Here is an 18,131-nt window from a genome sequence, read left to right on the forward strand (position 1 = left end):
TGTTTTTTCTAGATTTTCCTTGTGGTGATTTATGTTAGGCAATCATAGATATTGACTATTGAAGTCACTATGGAAAAAAGAGTGAACAGGGGAACCACCCCTGATGCTCTGAAAAAGCCATTTTCTGTGTTGGGGAAGCAGGAAGCTGTCAGCTCCCAGGAATCCTGACAAAGTTAAGGGACTTATAAGAACCATCATCCTGCCTCATTTTGGGATATATTGAATAATTCCCCAATGTTCAAAAAGTCACATTGTCTCCTGATTTTGAAGTGGATGTTAGAATGCTGAAGACAAATATACAGAATTCAAGGGACACTGTCATCATGTCTATTTTGTCTCTTCCTTTCTTAATGTGGGTGAAGGATTCCAGTTATAGGGAAGTTCACCACATAAATATGATGTACACTCAATAATTCATATTATTTCCATATGACACTATCAACCCATTCCTTCACTGCAGAGAAATAATTATGAAATAAAAGCTCCACAATTTATGTTTGGATTGTATAAAAACTACTTTATCACTTACTAACAGATATATCCCATTTCCACATGTAATGATCACTGCAGTTCAGGTTATAGCTCCCGTTGCTCTGTCCCAGCTTCTGCCAACCTAGCAGTTCAAAAGCATTCCAGTGCAAGTAGATAAATAGCTACCACTGTGGCTGGAAGTTTTGGATGACTTCTAGTTTTGGATTACTGGGCTGCATTCCCCCCCCAAAAAAAAATGTTATATCATTTCGCTGAGGCCAGAGTTAAACAGCAGGGCACAGCTTATCATAAGAAAGATTTAAAGCATGAACAAGTCTCTTTGACTAAACTGTTCCCCAAATCCAATAGAGCAGCCCATGTAGCTCTTCTCCCTGGACTTTCCCCTGGCAAAGTACTATGATACCAACAAGGAACACAGACAGCTCTGTGGGCATGAACCATAGCAGAGCCATCCTTCCAAGTTCATTCTTCTCTGAATTTGATGTTCTTTCCCCCTCATACTAAAGTTTAAAAAGGAACACTTCTGTACAAATATTTTAAATTATGAATTAAAAGCTAAGGGTTGCATTTCAGACTACTAAAGATATTGTTGTAAAATTCATCATATTTTACAAGTGATTTAAAAACCATGGAAGCGTAGTTCCAAGTAACTACTATGTGTAGGGTTGCAGTCATGCCACATGGCTGGTGTGAATCCAGGTCTGCTCATCCTGACTACACCATACTACATTTTGGGATCTCCATTGGTTCCAAGGTCTTCTGTGATGAACTTCTAACTTTACCAATACACCACTGGCCCCTTATTATCTAATGAAAGGAAATTAAAAATAACAGTCCTGAATATGTGACAAACACATTTCCTTCAGCAGTTCCACGGGGAATCCCTGGCTCTGAATACCTACATTCCTCCTTCGTTATTAACAGAGCTATAATTAAATCTGCTGCTCCTCAAAAAAAAATTGCTCTGGATTTTCACTGGCAACTGGCAACATAACACAAAGGATACAGCAACTTAACCAGAATTACTTAAATAGTGTCTGGGATACACCCAGATTGCATCCTCTTAGGAAACTTAACTACCATTCAAATGAGACAATTTTTATCTTGGAGAAGCTGATTATACTATTGCCAGAGAAATCATGGTTTCTGTGTAGAAGAAACAGTTGCCCTTGCATGGATGGAGGTTTTAGTGGTCTTGCTGCTGAAACTGATTTCTTACAATGCATGTCAGGCTCACATAGGAAAATGCAGGCTTCAAAGTCCACACCGTCCACTTCAAATGTACCATCAGCCAGGAGAGTTCCTCATTGGTGGTATTGTTTACCAAGGTGGCTTCCTCTCCTCTGCAGCAACATTGACTGAGGAACCCCCACCAGTGCTGCCTGAAGAGCTTGTGTAAGAACTAAGCCACTCATTCGTTACAGCAGTGGAATGATCAAACCTAGAGCATAATGGCTGAGGCTGCAAACATCTACCCATTGACCTAGGGGTAGCCACTTTTGATTTCAGTGGGACATATGCTGATGTAATAATGCATAGGAATGTCTTCTTAATTAAGAGAATACTCTATAAGTTCCCATTTCTCAATAGGGAAATGAATATAATTGTATTGAAATGTCTATATATTTATTAGCCCTTTTGAACAACCGATTTTGATAGACTTTATCTGAGCAGGAGAGTTAGTGAGAATGAATTTAAAAAAACTTTACAGAAGCTGAATGCTCTTATTGTTTCATTTCCTGATCTTAGGCTAAAGTTTGTTTCACAATGACGGCATATACAGTGGTACCTCGGGTTAAGTACTTAATTCGTTCTGGAGTTCCATTCTTAACCTGAAACTGTTCTTAACCTGAAGCACCACTTTAGCTAATGGGGTCTCCTGCTGCCACCGTGCTGCCGGAGCACGATTACTGTTCTCATCCTGAAGCAAAATTCTTAACCCGAGGTACTATTTCTGGGTTAGCGGAGTCTGTGACCTGAAGCGTATGTTTCCTGAAGCTTATGTTACCTGAGGTACCACCGTAATATGAAGTAGAGAATTGTGTGAATTACAACCACCATCTCTGCATCATGAATAAGGAAGGGGTCATTGCAGGAGAGAGATCAGACACTTTGTAAATGTCAGGGAGAGACTTCAGATGTTTCAGGGAAAGACCCCAGGGGTTCCAATTTTCCTATGGGCACCACATTAGCACCCCCTGGTCTTGATACCATTGGCCTTAACAGGCCTTAACTGGGACAAAACAAAATGAATTTCAGTAGGGAGAAATGTCAGGTTCTGCACTTAGGCAGGAAAAACCAGCTGTACAAATATAAGATGGGGAACACCTGGTTTGCCAGTGCTATGTGTGAAAAGTCTGCATCAACAGAAGCATAGTGCCCCAATAAAAAAAACCCACAGAAGAGATCTCTTCTGCGCTGCGCAGAACACACCTGATATATTGTGTTCAGTTGTGTTCAGCACAATTTAAGAAGGATACTGACAAGCTACAACATGTGCAGAAGAGGTTGACACATATGATCAAGGGTCTGGAAGCCAAACCTTATGAGGAAAAGTTGAGGGGGTTTGCTATGTTTAGCTATGAAAATAGGAGACTGAGGGGATATAGGATAGCCATTTTCAAATATCTCAAGGGCTGTCACCAGGAAGATGGAGCAAGCTTGTTTTCTCTTGCTCCAGACGGCAGGACCAGAAACAATGGATTCAAGTTGCAAAAAAGGAGATTCTGTGTAAACATGAGGAAGAACTTGCTGATTATAAGAACTGTTCAGCAGTGGAATGGACAGGGAGTTAACTCCACTGAACTCAATAGGATTAACTATTGTAATTAATATCTGTTCCTTCTGATACTGTTTGCAAATCTCATCCTAGGTTGTTGCCTAAGCTTTACCAGCATATTGTGGCCTTGGCATTTGCAGTCAAGGAGATCAATGAAGACCCTCACATCTTACCCAATATCACCTTGGGCTTCCACTTATATGACAGCTATAACAATGCAAAGAGCACATATCTTGCCACACTGCTGCTTTTATCCAGGGTGGAGAAATTTGTCCCAAACTATATATGTGATGTTGAAAATAATCTGGCTGGGGTCATTGGGGGACTTGATTCTGTAATCTCCTTTTATGTGGCAACAGTTTTGGATATCTATAAGATTCCACAGGTAAGACACCCATGTAAGATACCTCTCTTAGCTCGCATTGAGAATGAGGCTGAATTCACAGCACCAGTTCAGAGTGTATCACCAGTTCAGGGCGAGGATGAAATTGGGGGCAGAACCATGCACACCACCCTCACCAGCCATTTTTGGATTTGCAGCATTTCCTGCTTAACAGGAAGGGTATCTGAATTGAGTTGCAGGGGAAGCAGGGGAATTGGTAATAGGATAAAAATTCACAAGTATTTATGAATACAATAATTATTTGCCTTCACAACACCACACCCAATATGTCAATATTTAGGGGGAAAGGGCTTTCAAATTAAACACAATCTGGAGTTATGGCAAACTGCAGATACAGTCCAGATCTGCAGGAGATCAGCAATAGTATTGAGCAGCTGGTTCCAAAGTGAAATAAATGTTCATAGATGAAGTCTGAGAAGTCTTGAAGGAGAAAAGGCAGAAATGGCAGTTCTGCTGTGTGTTGGGGCATGTGCTTTGTGAAGACAAAAGAAGCTCCAGAGAAGAAATGTGTATCTGAACCAAGTGGCAGTTCTGAAGTGGCTGCAGTAAATAATGTCTAACACAGTGCTAAGCAATCCTTTGTTTATGACATCGTGTGTCCCTCCGTTCAGTTTAATTCTGACAGATTGGGAATATTATTATTATTATTTAAAAAAGAATATAATAGGGAAAATGCCCCTCTCTGGGCAACAGAACAAATGCTTAACAAGCAGGAATGGGAGATGACCTCAATTTTGAGCCCATCTGCATGTGTGTCTTTTGTATAAATGAGAAAGTGCATGCAACCCCTGGTGGGTGGCAAAGGGCATGTCTGACTGATAGGATTTACCACATAATAATGTATATGAATACAGTGGTACCTCAGGTTAAGAACTTAATTCGTTCCGGAGGTCCATTCTTAACCTGAAACTGTTCTTAACTTGAGGTATCACTTTAGCTAATGGGGCCTCCCGCTGCTGCCGCGCAATTTCTGTTCTCATCCTGAAGCAAAGTTCTTAACCTGGGGTACTATTTCTGGGTTAGCACAGTCTGTAACCTGAAGTGTCTCTAACCCGAAGCGTCTGTAACCCGAGGTACCACTGAAAGAACTCTGCAAATATTACTTTGCCTCTTCTCTTCCTCTATTCCCTCTTTAGCTCATTTATGGCTCTGCTCCGGTGATGAATGATAAAAGCCCAGGGCTTCCCTTCTACCAGATGGCACCCTCAGAAGCTCTTCAGTATGAGGGAATTCTCTCTTTGCTTCTGCATTTCAGGTGGACGTGGATTGGAGTCATTGCAACAGACAATGACAATGGAGAAAGATTTGTGCAAACCATTTCCCCAATGTTTACCAAGAGTGGTGTCTGCTTTGCATTCATAGAAAGAATCCCCAATTTTAGTTTTCTTTCAGAAATTACTGACATGCTACAACAGGGTGCAACAATAAGTCAGAAAATTTTTATCAGCAAAGCTAACGTAGTGGTTGCCTCTGGGGAATCTTACTCCATGGCAACTTTTATGGTGCTTTCATACATATCAAAACATGATGACAAGACAAAGAATGTAAAAAGTAAAGTATGGATAACAACAGCCCAGGTTGAGTTTGCTACATTCGTCTTTCAAAGGTACTGGGAGGCAGGAATATTCAGTGGTGCTATATCCTTTGAAATTCACTTCAGAAACCCACCAGGATTTCATCAGTATGTTGTGCACAGAAACCCTTCCAGCACAGATGGGGACGGTTTCATCAGGGACTTCTGGCAACAGGCCTTTGGATGTGTATTTCCAGATATCACTACAGACAAGGCAGAGGGGAATATTTGCACCGGAGAAGAGAAGCTGGAGAACCTTCCCGGATCCCTTTTTGAAATGAGCATGACAGGCCACAGTTACAGCATCCACAGTGCTGTTTATGCCATGGCCCATGCTTTACATGCCATGTCCACATCCAGACTCAGGCACAGAGGAATTGCATATGGAGGGAGAGGGAAGAATCCAAATCAAGAGTTTTGGCAGGTAAAGGCTGAACTTCCACAACTGGCAAAGCCCTGCTGCTTCCTGTCACTTTTTGGGTTCCTAAAATCCTATCAGCTTGCTCTTTCCTCTCAGAGTTCAAGCATTTGCACTAGTGTATGTGAAAGAAGAACCCAGAATGGAATTTATAATTCTGCAGACAGAGTAGGAGGTGGCACTGATATGATGGTATCCGAGATGATTTCCCCATATATTTTTCTGCTTGCAAATGGCTGTAGAATCTATAGGGAAGGGAAATGATGGTTGTGTCCTTCTTTGAGCAGTTATTGCCCCATGCTTGAGGAGAAAGCATTTGTTGTGATGGAAGCTTTGCAACCCAATGAGATCCCATGCCATTCATAGATTGGAAGCAGTGGTAATAGTTGAGAGAGATGTTCAGCACTCCCTCTATCCGATATCAACCAAATCCGTCCTTAGAGCTGCTGGTCACAAACCACTGCCTTGTCTTCTGAGATGCTAAGAGACGGAAGGAGAGAGAGAGAGAGAGAGAGAGAGAGAGAGAGAGAGAGAGAGATTGCTGCTTAAACATTTTTAATTTTTGGACAATCAGAGAAAGAATGATTGTAAGGAAGATTGAGAGAGATGCATGTGTGAGAAAGAAAATTGGTTAACTCCCTCCATGCTTTGGCCTGAATCCACTGACAATTGACTAAATCACCCCAACCATTTGCTGTAGGTTCTTCCCATAGAAACAAAATACTCCTCCCTGCATTAGACTGCAGTCTTTTCTAAACCCCTTTCTTTTCTGCTTTCAATCTAGCTCCATCACTTTCTGAGAAACATCTCATTTAACAATACGGCAGGAGATGTGGTCTTCATCAACCAGAATGGAGAGGCAGCATCTAGCTTGGATATTGTGAATTGGATCATATTCACCAACCAAAGTTTGCACAGAGTGAGAGTTGGGAGGATAGATCCACAGGCTCCTCCAAACCAATCATTACTCCTTGATGAAGATGCCATCACATGGCACAGCTGGTTTAACCAGGTAGGGTTGCATTGTTTGCTAATTCAAAGAGATTCAGTATTGAATAAGCAATCATTATCCACCTGCAGGTCTACTCACTGTTTTTTGAGCCACAAGTTGAGGAGTGGTTTATGACCAAAGCAATGAGGTACCAGATTAAGAGCCAAAATCTTACACCTAGAAGACACACATGGATTAAAGGCAAATATTTTATTAAGGAGGTTACAAAACAGAAGAACCCTTTTACTACAAAATACAGTTAAGCAAGGCTAACAGTGTAAATATGCCTTAGGGGATCCTAATTCAAATTGAAATACAGTGGTACCTTGGATTACAGACGCTTCAGGTTACAGACTTTGCTAACCCAGAAATAGTACCTTAGGTTAAGAACTTTGCTTCAGAATGAGAACAGAAATCACGCAGCAGCGGCGCGACAGCAGTGGGAGGCCCCATTAGCTAAAGTGGTGCTTCAGGTTAAAAACAGTTTTGGGTTAAGAACGGACCTCCAGAACAAATTAAGTTCTTAACCCAAGGTACCAATGTAACAAAAACTAGATTATCTCACCCTAATCCCAACCATTCACAGACCCGACTACAAGAGCATCCATGCAAATGTGGTTTTTGCATCACACAATTCATCAGCTGAATGTGGGTCATTAGGTCAAATACCAGTTTTTCTTTGAAAGGGCATTGATATAGAAGGGCAGGTTTTCTTCCAGTCAAATGGAGCCACTGTGTACATTTCCCCAGCACAAGAGGGTATACATGCTCAGAGACCATGAAGCTATAACGTGGATTTGGAACACATCCCCAGGAATCAGATGGGTGGAAGAATAAATGTACCCACTGGCACCAAAATCAGTTCTAGAGGGCGTGTTCTCCTTCAAAATGAGAGCACGTGTTGCGGTTGGGAGAATACAAGCCACCCTGCTGTTACTAGGCAGTTTTGGATAAAGGCAGAACCCTTAAAGGGTTAATTGAGTTACTGGGGAGTTTAGCATGTTGCCGATTTCTGGAGGAGGGCAGAGGCTATAAATACAGGTCGCTTACGTCAGGGCGTCCTCTTGGCCTCTGCATCGGATCACGGAGCAGATCGTGTCTGGAGCCGGTTGTATTTTAAGCTGCTTCTAATTATTGTTTGTTTTCTTTTAAGTCCCCTTCTGCCTTTGTTCCTTCCTCCTTTTGTTTTATTTCCCTCCCACACTCCCTCCCTTTATTTTCCCGTTTCTTTGCCTACCTTTTCTTGAGTTAATTTTAATTGTGTTTAAACAGCGTTTTACAGTGAGTGGTTATTCCGCGCCCCCCCCCAGCCCGGGGGAGGCTTTCCTCCCGGCCTCGGGGAAGCCCCCGCGCTCGTACCGGGCCGCGGCCCACTCTTCCATCTCCCCCCCTCCAAGCTCCGTAGTTGCGGAGCGCCCCCGGGGAACCCTCCTCCTTCCCTCCCATCGCCGCGTGGCCGGCGCTTACCTGGACTCGCTGCGTGGGCGGCCGGATTAGGCCCTATTCTCTCCTGGGGGCCGTTGCCGCGTGCGGCGGCCTCCCAGCGTTCCAGGCCGGGCCCGCGCGGCTGCGCCGCGACGCCGAGGGGGCGCTTACCGGCGGGGTTTCCACAGGCCTCATTCTGAGCGCTTGAACGGCCCGCCTGTCTCGCACTAACGTGCAAGGGCCTGTCGGACCCGGGGTGTCGTCGCCGCTGCGGCCTGAGCCCGCTGCGGCCTGGTAACATTTTGCTGTGTAATCCCTGTTAGCTCCGCCATTTTCTTTAGCGTCTTGCCGGCGTGGTGCTCCCCCTGGTGGCGCTGAGGGGTATTGCGCCTCTTTTGGATTGTTGAGGAGCTAGGCCGCACCTCCTTCCTACCCCCCCTGCTGGCCGTTTGGGTATTGCACCTTGTCTATTTGCTTTACTTAAGCTGGTCAAGCATAATTGTTGCCTGCTATTGTTTTTTCTTGCCTCTGGGCCGGCTCTGAGGCCTCTTAGGTTGGCTCCAGTGTTTAGGAGAGTTTAGATAGATAGATAGATAGATAGATAGATAGATAGATAGATAGAAGTTAGTTAGGCACACCTTTGGGCTAACGTTTGGCCAAGAGTTATTATTTATTTATTTATAACTTCTGCATAGATTGCATTTGAAGAGGGCTACTGAGTAGTAGCTGGTGGTAGGCCCAACAGTGGTTAGTGGTTGGAGGTTGCTAGCGGTTTATCTGCTGTAGTGCTGGGAATTTAACTGGTTTTGATTTTATTTCCTGCTAGCAGGTATGGCTCCAAAGAAAGCTGCTGCTCGCTCCAGCTCTGCTATCACTTCAAAGCGGCCTATTAGAGGTCCATCCCAGGCGCTTCGTTCACCCTCTTCCAGCCAACCAGTGGGGCGAGTGCAATCATTGGTGGAAGGCATGGCTGGTGACCCTGTAGCTTTATCTCGCTTCGCAGCGGATTTGGACGCCTTCTTGCAGCATCGTTCCGCCCAACCGTCCACATCTGGAAGGCCGCCCTCCTCAACACTGGTGGCATCTACGGTTTCATCGTCATCTAGCGAGGATGAGGGAGAGGGATCGTCGCCACAGGGTTTAATTTTGAATCCACAGTTATCCCAGTCCCCTGACGTACCTGCAATTCGGAACCAGCCTCGGAGGTCGGGCCGCCTCTCTGGGCGGGCCTCCAGAAAAAGTGCCCCTTTGGCTGCGTCCACTCGCCGGCGAACGCCCGCCCGGTCTCCCACGGATGGGGCATCCGCTTCTGGTATCTCACGTGTTCTCTCTATGCAGTCTGTTTCAGTTCCGCCTCAACTGAATCCCGATTCGGAGTCCTCTATCGAAGACAGTCTACCGGTCCCTGCCAAGAGGTCGCTGGGAGGGAAGCGTCGCCACAAGAGGTCATCCCGAAAGCGTGCAAAGCGGAGGAAGGATGACTCCTCTTCCTCTCTTTCGGGTACGTCTTCCTCTAGCTCCGACGATGAAGGTAGCCACATGGAACTTTATTGGGGTTTTGGCGAATCGGTGTCAGGGCTTCCTCGGTGGGCTTGGGAGCGCAGGTCCAACACTCATCGGGCGAAATATGGAGCTGTTCAGGAATGCAGGGATGGCGTGTTGGTTCCTGACGTTAAAGTCTCAACTAACTCGGCCAGGGACATCATTCCAGGCTCACATTTGTCATCGAAATTGCGTTCCCGGATATTAAATGGACGATACGTGGATATGTTCAAACTGGCCCCACCTTCTGAGGAGCAAGAGAAGGGGAGTGTTTCAACCAAGAAACGCTCAGGGGTCTCTGCGGCAGGCAGGACTTTTGAACATTGGCTTGACTCCTTTCAGGTCTTTGCTGGTATAGTTATGGCAGCCTATCCGCGTAGGTCCCTTCATTTGTTGGTTTATTTATCCATCGTGCGCTCTGCCTTCACCAAGGCTGGGGAAAAAGCTGCGATCAAGTATGATGAGAATTTTAGGCGTCGTGCGGCTAAGATTCCCTCCGCACGTTGGGATCGAAAAGATCTAGATGTGTGGACTACTTACGTTGCTCCGCTTATTGACAAAAAGGTGCCGGAGCAACAGAAATTGGGTATCTCTCCTTTTAGGCCTGGCCGTCGGTTGCCTTGTTGGGATTTTAACAGGGCTTCTTGTCAGCGTTCGACCTGTAGATTTGCGCACACTTGTGAGAAATGCAATGGATTGCATCCGGCTTCCTCTTGTTTTGGTGGGCGGCGGCCCTTTCGTGGAGGAAAAGGGGGCTCTCAACAACCCCCCAAGTCAGTCCCCCCCACACCCTCAACCTCAGGAACAGCAAAATAAGGTGCTGACTTCCTTGGCCCAGACTCCCATACGTCTGCCGGCCCTTAAAAAGTGGCTCAGGTTTTACCCAGATAGGGAGGCCGCTCGTTACCTGAGCGATGGTTTTTCTGTTGGTTTTCGGATTCCAGTAGCCATGCCTCCCGTGGCTCGGAATTCGGCTAATCAGAAATCAGTTCGTGAATTGCCCGAAATTGCCCGAAAAAAGGTCACAAAGGAGGTGGCTATGCATCGGATGGCTGGCCCCTTTTGTGCCCCTCCATTTCCAAAATTGCATGTTTCCCCACTGGGTATCGTGCCAAAGAAAGCCCCTGGTGAATTCCGTTTGATTCATAATTTATCACACCCTAGGGGTACTTCAGTTAATGATGTGATTCCTCCAGAGCTTTGCTCAGTTAAGTATGCTTCTCTTGATCACGCGATCAAGATGATTCGGAAATTTGGACCAGCTGCGTTATTGGCAAAATGCGACATAGAGTCGGCATTCCGTTTGCTGCCGATTCATCCGGAGGATTTCTGGCTGCTCGGTTTCCAGTTTGAGGGAAAATACTATTTTGACAAAGCCATGCCCATGGGCTGTTCAATAGCGTGCGCAGCTTTTGAATCTTTCAGCACCTTCTTGGAGTGGGCCCTCAAGTTGAAAACCGGGTTGGATGGGGTTACTCATTATTTGGATGATTTTTTATTGGCTTCTGATTGTAATACTGGCAATTGCTCGGTTCTGTTGCGTGCCTTAGCTGCCCTTACTGAGGAAATAGGGGTCCCGTTAGCGGCAGAAAAGACTGAGGGCCCCTCGACTCAGCTTACGTATTTGGGTATCCTTTTGGATACGGTGTCTCAAACTTCCAGCTTGCCAAAGGTTAAGCTGGTGGCTTTGAAAAAGGTTATAGAGGAATTGCTTCCCTTAAAGAAGGTGTCCCTACTGCAAATCCAATCGCTGTTAGGTCACCTGAATTTTGCCTGTAGGGTGGTGGCCCCGGGTCGCCCCTTTTGCTCCCGTTTGGCTCGCCTCACGGTGGGCTTGAAGGCCCCGCATCATCGTGTCCGTCTTTCTAGGGAGGTGAGGGCTGATCTCAGCATATGGCTTGAATTTTTGGAGGAATTCAATGGGGTATCGCTATGGCAAGACACTTTGAACTTGCAGAACGATTTTCAGGTGCATTCAGACGCAGCAGGGTCCCAAGGTTTTGGCCTATATTGGATGGGCAGGTGGTGTGCCAAGCGCTGGCCTCTTGATTGGCAGGGAGCAGCCATTACGCAGGACCTAACTTTTCTTGAGTTCTTTCCCATTGCAGTGGCAGTGCACTTGTGGGTCGAAGAGTTCAGGGACCGACGTGTCTGCTTCTGGACTGATAACCAGGCGGTGGTGAATGTGCTGGCCAAGCTGTCGTCCCGCTCTCCTAGGGTGTCGGCCCTTTTGCGGGCTTTTGTTTTACATTGTTTACGTTATAACATAGTGTTTTCCGCTCGTTTTGTTCCGGGGGTGTCTAACGAAATTGCCGATGCTCTGTCCCGTTTTCAGATGGAGCGGTTCAGACTTCTGGTTCCAGAGGCTCGGAAACGTCCGGAATGTTTCCCGGATCATCTCTGGAGCCTTGGCAGGAGCTAGTTTTTCAGGGAGTAATGGCTTCTATTTCCCCTTCTACTCTCAGGTCATATACCAAAGCATGGACTGATTTTTTGTCCTTTACATATCAGTCAGCCGGGGAGCAAAGGTGGACTCCCCCCTCTACTTCTCAGGTGCTAAGATATTTGGCGCACCTGTTTCAGTTGGGACGTGCAGCTAAGACGCTAAGAATTCAGGCAGCTGCCATTGCCTTTTTCTGCAAAGCTTATTTCGACAAAGATCCTTGCGCTAAGTTTGCCGTGCGTAAGGCCCTTGAGGGATGGGGTAGGCTTTGTCCTTCCCAGCCAGCTACTAGGCACCCTATCTCATATGATTTGCTGTGCAAGATGCGCAAAGAGTTGAGGAAGGTTTGCTGGTCCAGGTATGAGGCTTGCCTTTTTTCTGCGGCCTTTTCTATTGCTTTCTTCGGAGCACTAAGGGTGGGTGAGCTCGTATGGGAGGAGCACAAAAATGGCCGTTCTAGGGGATTATTGCTTCAGGATGCGCAGCTATCTCCGGATGAGCTGAGACTCCTCATTAGGAACTCAAAAACGGATCAGGGTGGAAGGGGAGCCCTCATTCGTCTCCCGGCTACAAGGGAGGTGGGACCATGTCCGGTCAAAGATGTCAGGAAGTACTTGTCCATCCGGGCCCCGGGGGAAGGTCCACTGTTGCAACACGAAGATGGGTCGCCTCTGTCTAGGCGACAGTTTGCAAGGGTGATGCGGAAGGCCATTGTGGCTTGTGGTGATTCTGCTAGTGGTTTTGCCCCACACTCTTTCAGGATTGGGGCTGCCACGACGGCAGCGCATTGGGGCCTGTCTGCAGGCAGAATAAAGAATTTGGGTCGCTGGAAGTCGAACGCGTTTAGAGGCTATGTTCGCTAACATGATGTTTTTGTATTTTGTTGTCTATACCAGGTTTAGCAGCCGTACGCATATGGATGGTGGGGCACAGTATCGTACATTGGGCCGGCGTTGGAGCCCGGCAGCTCAGATTGGGACCAGGTCTCGGCCTTCCTCCTCACGTGCACGTATCTTGGCTGGCCAGAAGGGGAATGTCCTGGACAGAGTTTCTGCCACTGATTCGTAGGCAGCTGGCTGAGGAAGGGCCGCCCACGGCCATCGTGGTGCAGCTGGGTGAGAACGACCTGGTTTCTAAGGACTGTGCTTCGTTACGTGCCGCTATCCTGGGTGATCTTGAAGTGCTGCGAGCATTGGTGCCGGCAGCAAAAATTTTCTGGTCAAAGCTTTTGCAAAGGCGCAGTTGGAGAGGCAGTCGTTGCCCAACTGCCACCGAAAGGGCTAGGAAGCGGATCAATTCAGCGGTCTCAAAAAAGGTTTTTGAGTTGGGAGGTGACGTGATTTCCCATCCTGAGATTCTGGCCAGGGATGAATCTCTTTTCAGGGATGATGGGGTGCATCTTTCAGCCTTAGGGAATAAGGCGTGGCTGGGGGCTGTGGTGGCTAAGCTAAGGTCTTGGCTGGGTTCGTGAGTGGTTTGGCGGTGAGCGTAGGGCTCCATTGGCGGTTAGGCATTGGTTAAAATTGGTTGGTCGAGGGGTAAGTGCCTACCCCTCCAATGGTGGTGCAAAAAGGGAATTCCGTTAAAGGAATCCAGGGGCTTGCCATTCTTTCGTCCTTGTCCCCGGAGTCGGACCTGGGCCGTGCAAGCCCCACAGGAACATGAGGGTGAGAGGTGTGGGACTGTTACCCAGCTTCGCCTTCTCACCCAATACTTGTTTCCCAGGCTGGCTTCCGCTGGAATCCGGAAGGCCAGCCCTGTCCCTGGGCGAGGACAGATAGTCATAACCAATGCCTAAGCAACCACTCACGTATTTGTATTTTAATAAAGTTGTGGCCAAAATCATGCCAAAAACCTTAAACAAAATTAACGTGTGAAGTGTGAATTATTTGGTGAGGGTGGCTTTGTGGGACTCAACACGCAAGGCGTGTTCTCCTTCAAAATGAGAGCACGTGTTGCGGTTGGGAGAATACAAGCCACCCTGCTGTTACTAGGCAGTTTTGGATAAAGGCAGAACCCTTAAAGGGTTAATTGAGTTACTGGGGAGTTTAGCATGTTGCCGATTTCTGGAGGAGGGCAGAGGCTATAAATACAGGTCGCTTACGTCAGGGCGTCCTCTTGGCCTCTGCATCGGATCACCCGCCCACCCTCCCTTTTAAAGGGGGGGGTTTCTGGTTATTTGACCTTGCTATGCCTGTCATGGGGTCGTCCGCCTTGGTGCGGGGGCCTGGTAGGAATTTACCACTTGGCTGATTGGCTGGTGCCATTTGGGTTTCGCCTACTGCGTAGCAAATAAGTCACAACTTGTAAGGTTGGCGGTTAGGCATTGGTTAAAATTGGTTGGTCGAGGGGTAAGTGCCTACCCCTCCAATGGTGGTGCAAAAAGGGAATTCCGTTAAAGGAATCCAGGGGCTTGCCATTCTTTCGTCCTTGTCCCCGGAGTCGGACCTGGGCCGTGCAAGCCCCACAGGAACATGAGGGTGAGAGGTGTGGGACTGTTACCCAGCTTCGCCTTCTCACCCAATACTTGTTTCCCAGGCTGGCTTCCGCTGGAATCCGGAAGGCCAGCCCTGTCCCTGGGCGAGGACAGATAGTCATAACCAATGCCTAAGCAACCACTCACGTATTTGTATTTTAATAAAGTTGTGGCCAAAATCATGCCAAAAACCTTAAACAAAATTAACGTGTGAAGTGTGAATTATTTGGTGAGGGTGGCTTTGTGGGACTCAACACGCAACTATCTACCAAGTGGACAAAATACTTAAAAGCAACAATTATAACAAAATAAACAGGGAAACTAGAGTAACTTCAAAGTGTACTTTAATGGACAGAAAAATATTTGCTTAACAGATGGGGCACTGCACATCCTACAGCAATATAGAGGGAACATCACATAATTTCAAACATTAATATTAATAATAAGAAAAGACGAAATGGCTCTTTGTATAGTCATTACATATTACTGAAATGCTGTGTCAGCTTAGTAACATAGAGAAAGGACAAAGAACATAAAGGGTTCCAAATTCATTAGTTTCTTGATGAACCTTCTGCTGTTTCATTTATGAAATAGAGTCAACCTCTTTCTGTCTGTACTGAGAGATGTCTTCCAGGATCCAGCAAGAAAGTGAAGGAGGGACAGCCCCCTTGCTGCTACGATTGCATCCCATGTGCTGAGGGGAAGATTGCAAACCAGGATGGTAAGAGAAATAAATAGTTAAATAGATCCAGATTCAGTACTAAGCATTGAAAGGTGCTGTAAGGATGGAGATCTTAATTTTCAAAAGAGGAGATGATCTACTGTGTGTAAGATGCTGCTTCTTTGTGATCATTGCCCTTCAGACTATGCATTGAGAGTAGTTGGATGGTATGTGGTTCAAATCAAATCTAGAAGGGGATTTTCATTCCTTTTGACTTACACAGGCTGCACCCAGGCTAGTGTAATGATATGTTCCAAGATCATGAGGAGGAATGGCCCTGGCTCTGCAATTTACAGACCAATATCTCTGAACCGATTAAATGCAACAATACCACGTTACAGAGCATCAGACAGTATTAAACTTGTGTTTGAATGTGAACAGAGCTCTTTTCTTCTCAGACAGATAGTCAACATTTCAGGAAGCTGACGTGATATGAACTAAAGGTCATTTCCTTATTTTTTTCCAGATATGAATGACTGTAATAAATGCCCAGACAAAGAATATCCAAGCAAGAACCGGGATGCATGTCTACCCAAGGATATCAGCTTCTTGTCTTATGAAGAACCTTTGGGCATCAGTTTAGCCTGTTTCTCTCTTTTCCTTTCCCTGATCACAGCTCTGGTACTAGGTACATTTATAAAACACCATGACACACCCATTGTCATTGCAAACAACCGAAATCTCACCTACACTCTCCTCATCTCTCTCCTTCTCTGCTTTCTTTGTGCATTGCTCTTCATTGGCCGACCTGAGAAGGTGACGTGCCTCCTCCGACAAACAGCTTTTGGCATCATCTTCTCAACCGCTGTTTCATGCATCCTGGCAAAAACCTTCATGGTGGTTTTGGCCTTCATAGCTACAAAACCTGAATCCAGGATGAGGAAATGGGTGGGGAAAGGACTAGGCCACTCCATTCTCCTTTCCTGCTCCATAGTCCAAGCAGGCATATGTACTGTGTGGCTGGCAACCTCTCCCCCATACCCAGATGTGGACATGCACTCTGTGATGGAAGAAATCATACTCGAATGTAACGAGGGGAGTGTGGCAATGTTTTACTGTGTCCTCATCTATATGAGCTGCCTGGCAACTGTGAGTTTTGTTGTGGCTTTCCTCGCCAGGAAATTACCGGACAGTTTCAACGAAGCCAAGTTTATCACTTTTAGTATGTTGGTCTTCTGCAGTGTTTGGCTGTCCTTTATTCCCTCCTACCTGAGCACCAAGGGAAAATATATGGTAGCTGTGGAGATCTTCTCCATCTTAGCCTCTGGTGGTGGGTTGCTGGGTTGCATCTTTTCCCCCAAATGTTATATAATTATTCTGAGGCCTGAGCTGAACAATAGGGAACAGCTAATAAGGAAGAAAAATTAAAGAAATAATAAATGTCCTTTGCTGTATCTTGTGATTCTTTTCTTTGTGAGCAGTTGAATATTTGCAAGCACGTGTTCAACAGCTGCCTTATATGGTTTTTTCTAGACGTGTTGATTGTTGGTAGCCATTCATAAATATAGAATATTGCATTCCCGCCGGAGAAAAGTGTGAGCTGGGGATTAACCTCTGATGCTCTGAAAAAGCTGCCTTAATAATGATGCTGTATTGTTTTTAACACTTGATTGGAAGCAGCCCAGAGTGGCTGGGGAAACTCAGCCAGAAGGGTGGGGTTTAAATAATAAATTACTATTATTATTATTGGGAGACCAAGAAGCTGTCAGGTCCCAGGAATCCTGACAAAGTTAAGTGACATGACTGGAAGAATCAACTTCTCATCCCCAAAACACACAAAACCCCCGAGGGCATGGGGTTTGCCAAAGCCTCCCTTTTGTAATTATCTCTGAGGTGGCTATAATTTATGACTGAGATAAGTTTTTATCTTTTCTGGTGGAAATTTACATTCTGTGATTGAGCTGCTTTCTGGCTTTTAATAGAAGGGAAGAGAAGTCGATCATGAATGGGCTGAAGTCAGAATAAAATGTATGCGCTAATTAAAAATGTTTTAAACAGGCTTCCGGTTCTGGGTGCCTTGATGGAGCCAGGTCCCACCATAATGGGAGATCATTGGCAAAGATGAAACAAGGATGATTGAGAGTAATTAACCTTGCAAACTCTCTCCCAGGATGGGGAAAATGGGCTGCGCTCGCAGTTCATCTTGGTACCTGGCTCCCGCTCCAGCATGGAATGCGCAAGGCAGGGAGGCACTGAGTGCAAAAGGTATCCCTTTCTTGTTGGTATCCCTCCTATGACACCATTAAGGAGCAGAGGTTCTTCTGTTCATTAGAGATTATTTTGTTACATAAATGACTCAGCAAACCCACCAAGAATACCAAAAACTTTTTTATGTAGCAAGTGAAGATGAGGGGAAACGGGAATACAGATATGGATTACAATTCCAAACAGAACTAAATAAAATAAAATAATTTTTAAAAGGCTTGGAATTCATAACAACTGGGTGGAGTTAACTTTCACTTTATCTCTGGCTGAGCGGAGAAAAATTGGAGCTTAAGGACTTGCCAAGGTTTTGCCAGGTTGCCAGATCACTCTTCTGTGAGTAGATTTCTTCTCTTCGGTAGATTTATTGCTTTATTGTTCGGCGCCCAGCCACGCTTCCCCTGGGAGCCGTAGATTGTAAAGCAATTAGCAGAGTAACACAGCGACGTGTGTCGAAAGAGCAGTAAAAGAGTCCCAAACGTTTCTTCTGCCCTAATATCTCTTTATTGGCACAAAAGTAGCGTATTTACAAACTCCAACTTCCATCTGATTCAAGCTGCACCTTCTCCCTCTGCTTGCAGCGACGCAACATACTGCTTTCGGTTTCCACTCAGTACACAGCATTCCAAGCTGCTTTCGTCACGTCCTGGCTTACTTCCCTTGTAA

The 18,131-nt window shown here is 46.0% G+C and overlaps 1 protein-coding gene across 1 annotated transcript; it reads left to right on the plus strand.

Annotated features, from left to right (window-relative positions):
- The first annotated feature begins 4,784 nt into the window (after positions 1-4,784).
- LOC309516924 (vomeronasal type-2 receptor 26-like) lies at positions 4,785-16,648 on the plus strand. The gene is made up of 4 exons (XM_082195882.1): positions 4,785-5,671; positions 6,450-6,677; positions 15,137-15,263; positions 15,730-16,648. Exons 1-4 carry the CDS (start codon positions 4,835-4,837, stop codon positions 16,629-16,631), a joined length of 2,094 nt encoding a protein of 697 aa, XP_082052008.1. The 5' UTR covers positions 4,785-4,834; the 3' UTR covers positions 16,632-16,648.
- Positions 16,649-18,131: the final 1,483 nt, after the last annotated feature.

The sequence above is a fragment of the Podarcis vaucheri genome (genome assembly GCF_965113315.1).
Source record: "Podarcis vaucheri genome assembly, chromosome: 13".
Lineage (NCBI taxonomy): Eukaryota > Metazoa > Chordata > Lepidosauria > Squamata > Lacertidae > Podarcis > Podarcis vaucheri.